This window comes from Phocoena phocoena, chromosome X (assembly GCF_963924675.1).
Source record: "Phocoena phocoena chromosome X, mPhoPho1.1, whole genome shotgun sequence".
Lineage (NCBI taxonomy): Eukaryota > Metazoa > Chordata > Mammalia > Artiodactyla > Phocoenidae > Phocoena > Phocoena phocoena.
In genome coordinates this window covers 74,213,188-74,219,187 of record NC_089240.1, presented here as the reverse complement: position 1 = coordinate 74,219,187, position 6,000 = coordinate 74,213,188, and the positions used below count along the sequence as shown (strand labels likewise).

General features: G+C 34.7%; 1 protein-coding gene across 3 annotated transcripts in view; it reads right to left on the bottom strand.

Annotated features, from left to right (window-relative positions):
- KLHL4 (kelch like family member 4) overlaps positions 1–6,000 on the bottom strand; it is a 112,765-nt gene that overhangs the window by 55,269 nt on the left and 51,496 nt on the right. The window contains exon 2 of one of the 3 annotated variants that reach the window (XM_065900490.1): positions 979–991. The exons of the other annotated variants lie outside the window; for them this stretch is intronic. Within the exon in view, the coding sequence (XP_065756562.1) occupies positions 979–991 (13 nt within the window). The remainder of the gene's footprint in view (positions 1–978; positions 992–6,000) is intronic. 3 annotated transcript variants of the gene reach the window in all.

Below are 6,000 nucleotides of genomic sequence, written 5' to 3'. Positions count from 1 at the left end.
TTTCTGTGTCAATATTTCTTATTCTCTTCCTTCTGTTTCAATTTAGTTTTATTTTTTGCTATACAGTAGATTCTTATTATCTATTTTATGTACATTAGTGTGAATATGTCAATCCCAATCTCCCAGTTTATCCCTTCCCCCGCCTTTCTCACTTGGTAACCATAAGTTTGTTTTCTACATCTGTGACTATTTCTGTTTTGTAGATAAGCTTATTTGTACCTGTTTTTTTTAGATTCCACATAGAAGTGATATCATATGATATTTGTCTTTCTATGTCTGACTTACTTCACTCAGTATGACAATCTCTAGGTCCATCCATGTTGCTGCAAATGGCATTATTTTGTTCTTTTTTATGGCTGAGTAATATTCCATTGTATATATGCACCACATCTTCTTTATCCATTCATCTGTTGATGGACATTTAGGTTGCTTCTATGTCCTGGCTATTGTAAATAGTTCAGCAATGAACACTGGGGTGCATGTATATTTTCAAATTATGGTTTTCTCCAGATATATGTCCAGGAGTGGGATTGCTGGATCATATGGTAGCTCTATTTTTAGTTTTTTAAAGAACTTCCATACTGTTCTCCATAGTGGCTGAGGAATGAAGTTAGATTTGACATCCTTTATCTTTTTTAATGTAAGCATGTATAGCTAAAAATTACCTGCTTAGCACTGCTTTTGCTGCTTATGATAAGTTTTGGTATTTTGATACATCTTTTCAACTTGAAGGACTCCCTTTAACATATCTTGTTGTGAAGGTCTAGTTATAATAAACTTTCTTAATATTTGCTTATCTGCAAATATATTAATTTATCCCTCATTTTTGAAGGACTGTTTTTACAGATATAGAATTCTCATTTGATATTTTTTTTCTTTCAGTACTTTTTTCTTTTTATTTTTTTGGTATGCAGTCCTCTCACTGTTGTGGCCTCTCCCGTTGCAGAGCACAGGCTCCGGATGTGCAGGCTCAGCAGCCATGGCTCACGGGCTCAGCCACTCCACGGTATGTGGGATCTTCCCAGACTGGGGCATGAACCTGTGTCCTCTGCATCAGCAGGCGGACTCTCAACCACTGTGTCACCAGGGAAGCCCTCTTTCAGTATTTTAAATAGAGTCAGCCCTCCATATCGCTGGGTTCCACATGTTGAACCCATCCACAGATTTTTGTATCTGTGGTGGGTCCTGAAACGAATTCCCCATGGATACTGAAGGACAAATGTATATCATCCCACTGCCTTCTGTCTTGCAAGGTTTCTGATCAGAAAATTATTGATAATTTTATTGACGATTCCTTGCATGTGTTGAGTCATTTCTGCTGCTTTCAAAACTGATCTTTTACTTTCAACAGTTTCATTACAATGTGTTTGGGTCTCTTTGAGTTTATCCTATTTGAAGTTCATTTAGCTACCTGTATTTTAAATCTATATCCTTCCTCAAATTTGGAGATTTCTTTACCATGATTTCTTCAAAGAAGGTGTCTGCTCCTTTTCTCTCTCTTCTCTTTCTGGGATTTCAGTTATGCATATATTGGTCTGTTTGATGATGGCTCTTAAGTCTCTAAGGCTCCATTCACTGTTTTACATTCTTTTTTCTTTGTGTTCTAGATTTGAAAATTTCATATAACTTGTCTTCAAATTCACAGGTTTTTTCCTGCTGGTTCAAGTCTGCTATTGAAGCCCTCTAGTAAATTCTTCAATTTAGTATTGTATTTTTCAGGTCCAGAATTTCTGTTTGCTTCTTTTTCGTAATTTCTATCTCTTTCTTGATATTCTTATTTTGTTCATATGTTGCTTTCCTGATTTCTTTTAGTTCTTTTTCTGTGTTTTCCTTTAGCTCTTTGAGGATATCTAAGAAAGTTGTTTAAGTTATTTATCTAGAAATTTTAAAATCTGTTGTTCTTTAGGGTCAGTTTCCTGATATTTATTTTGTCCCTTTTGAATGAGCCATGTTTCCTTGTTTCCTTGTGATCTTTTGATAAAATTGGGTATTTGGAAAAAGAGTCACTTTTCCTAATCTTTGCATACTGGCTCTGTGTGGGGGAAGTATTTCACTAATCAGCCCAACATGAAAGTTGAGTTCTCAGGACTTTTCTGAGAATGCATCTCTGTGGACTTGCATGTGTGCTTTTTTATTCCAATCTCACATATACACACTTGCTTATACATATCTTAATTTCTCTAAGTCTCACCTCTGCTTCTTTGTCAGACCTTAGATATTCTTTTGTATACCTTTGCCTATAATCGCTTGCCCCCATGTATCCATGGGTCTGTAGTCCTGCAATTTTCATGTGCTATTGTACCTGCCACTACTTTTTGTGGCTTCCAACTTGGCATCCAAATCATACTGCTATTCTCATCTGATCATTGAGTTAGGCAAAACTGAAATTAGTTTGTTGCATAGCCTACAGATAGACCAGAATGTGGCTAAAATTTCCACTCATTTCTTGTATCTTGAGGGGGAAATCAAGAAATAAGTTGCCTTCTTCCAATTATGCTGTTCTACCTTGGTATAAGAGCAAGCAGAAATGCCATGAAATTTCTATTGATTTGAATGTGACCTTTTCTTGATCAGACATTTACTTGGCTGCTGTATATCCTTTATTTGCTTGCAGAGCTCCCACGAAGCTTTTTAAATCAATCTGTAGTTGCTTACTTGATATTTCCATAGAGGACAAGGGTCTGGAGCTTCTTAATCCACCATTGTGCTGAAATCACAGAAGTTACTGCAGTCTGATTTTAGTTAATTATAAGGAGAATACTTGAGTTTCTTATGTTTTTCTGAGTAGTAGTGAAACAGATATCAGAACAATAAGCCTTTAAGATTGCTTTTGCTGCAAAACTCTTTTGTAAAAAATTTACTTTGAGAAAAAAATGGAAGGAATTGTCTTAAAAAATTGGTGTCGTTAATTTTGGAGGTCACTTTGGAAGGCAATTTGGAAATATACTTAAAGACATTCTTGGCAAGCCTCTGAGTTTGAAGTTGAAAATCTGAATGCAGTTATTTTAGAGAATGTGCCTTTTAACTTAGTTCAAATGTTGTAAAGACACAGAACCACATGCTGCTAACATAGAGAGCATAACTTCATATTTAGACATTTCTCAAATAGCTTCATATTTTTTTCTGTTTTTCTTTTGTAAATTCCAGTTTTCAAGTTAGCCATGGAGGTTAAATGGAAACTTAGCCTTCTTCTAATGGTGTTAACTTAGTTCCCAAAGCTCATTATAGAAAAGAGCATTTTCTTCCTGAGGGAATGTAAAACTACACAGAAAATTAATTTCTATTTTTTTGTATATGGTGATGCTGGACCATATGAAAGATTGCTCTCTTCAATCTAAGGGACAAGCTTATGGCTTAAATAAAATTTTTGTAGTGACTCTCCTTTGGAGAGCTGTTAAAGCTTCATCCATGTGCTTTTCCTGGCAAATAGAAGGCACTCAGTAAATGTCTGATTAAGGTATTAATTTATGCACATTTTTAATGCTATTGTAGCTTGAACTTTACTACATTTGGAGTCTTGGAAGTATATGAATTAAATCTCAGAAGCAAATCACAAACTTAGAGCTTCTTCTTGCTAAGATAGCTATTCAGATAATATAAACTTGCAATCATGCAGATAATATAATGATCTGAGTGGCATAAATTAAGCCAACATTATAAACCTATAGTAGGTAGAAATTTTTCTCTGAAGAAATGATGTATTCTTTTGTGTGAAATAAATATTTTAATATATCATATGGGATTATATATTAAGATATCATCTGTTGTAAATGACTGAAATTGTTATTTGAAAGGAAATATTATATATGGATAATATAAAGCAAATGCCTGCAATGTTTCCATTAAAACCAAAACATTTTGCCATTTATGAAGGTTTATCAGTTATTAATGTTGGGGATAATATATTTTAAAATGTTGTTACTTAATTATGATAAATGATGATGGCATCAAAGTTGAAATCACTTTCATCTAGGACTCTAAAATTTATTTGCCCTTGGAATTTTAGCCTCCAGAATTGTTAGAAAGTACGTTTATATTGTTTAAGTAATCAAGTTTGTGCTATTTCATTATGGCAGTCCTAGAAAACTAATGTAAGCTATATATAAAATTAAATATGATAAGGTCAGGTAATTTTTTCCATTGGTTTTATAAGCATTTACTGAAAGCAACTATATGTATTTAACAATAATAAATGACAAAATCTCGAGATGTCAAAAACATTAAATATTGCATTAATTGCATTTTTTAAATTAATAAAATTTGAGAGGAGACAGTGTGGTATAGTTATTAAGAACTTAGGCTTTTTACTCAAATGCTTAATTTCCATTCTGACACTTAATTAAGTGACTTTAAAAAATTTGCTTATCTTCCCTAATACTTAAATCCTCTCATCAGTAAACTTGTGCCAATTCCAAAGAGGTTTTTCTGAACACAACAGGAAATACTCATTAAATATTAGCTATCCTAATCACTAAAAACACCAGCACAAACACCACTGTCATCATTGTAATCTCATCATCATAATCACCATTTTGGGTTGGCACAATCAGTGGAAGTGGCAGAAAAAAATGCAGGGTAGCCTTAGAAGTATACAAAAAGAATACAGGTGAGCTTAGCTTTGAAGGATGGACATGGCCTGGATGAGCAGAAAAGAGTGAAAAAGGTATTTGAAGAATGGAGAACAAGGTGAACAAAAGTTTGTAATTGTTGTAACTGCTGTTATTTTTCCCCAGCTAGATTTCTCATAACATGTTAGACGGAATGTAGAAGTAGCAAAGTAACATTTAGACTAGGAACAGAGGTTAAACACCAGGAAAATCATAGATCTTTTATGAAACCTGGTGTGGGCAGTGAAAACTGAGAAAAGGGAAATCTGCAGTCAGGAACTGAGTCAATAGGAAAGAGTTGCTCCGAATGAGTTAGTCTGAAGGGCAGTCCTAGATTACACCTGATAGTGACATGACAAAGAAGCAAAGAGAGTAAAAGTATTTAGCATTTGGTTGCAGTGAGACCCCATTTGAAGGTCTTCCCTGAGTGAAATAATGGCAATTCTGAGCCAGATGCCTGGCAGCAGAAAAGTACACAGCATGTTCAGCATCTGCACTTGACTATCTTCATTGGGGTATACAGATTACATGTGGAACAAAAGTGAAAGCAATAAGTAGCATTCACAGATTTAATGAACTACAGCAAGAACAAGAAAGAGAATAATATAGAATTGTGATTTAAACAGCAGCAGGGTCAAGAGAAGTTGGTGGTCTTTTTACTTCTTTGTCGTGTGTTATTTGGGGGAAAGTTATTTAACTGAAGGAGACATAATGTTTTTTTTTATTTATATTTTTTTGGTTACACCATGCTGGACAAAAGGTACCTGAAAAGAGGTTGACAAACCAGAATGATGAGACATTCACACAATCTATGCATACATGATAGTCCCTTAGATGTGAAGATTGATGTGTGAAGTTTGTTTGAGGCTGGTGAAAGACTTTTATGTAGCAATTGCTAATGCTTTGGGGTTTCCAATGGGAACAGTGGGTGAGGCAAGGGAAAGTAGACAGTCTCCCAACCAGTTTTTAATATGGTATTAAAATGTTTGCTTATTTATTGTTTTAATATGGTTTTCTAAAGACTGTTGATAGTATTTTGTTACAATGTTACTGTAACAAAGAAAAAACCTGAAATATATATAATAGCCTATTCTCAAGGCTCCGCCTTCCAGGCTTGACCTTTAAATCCATAACACATTTCATTCATATAGAGGTAAAAAGTTGTGGAACAGAGAATAACATTTGTCTTGGAGGTTTACAGGAACATTGTGACCTGACCTACACGGGGGACAGCTGCAAGAACAAAGGATTCTGACAAGAAGTTTGCAACAACCAGCCACCTCCGCCCCACCCCTTTTCGTATTAATAAGGAAGTCTGAGTTCTAACTTGGGGAAGATGGTTCTTTGGGACACTAGTCCACCATCTTTTCAGTCTGCTGGCTTTCTGAATATA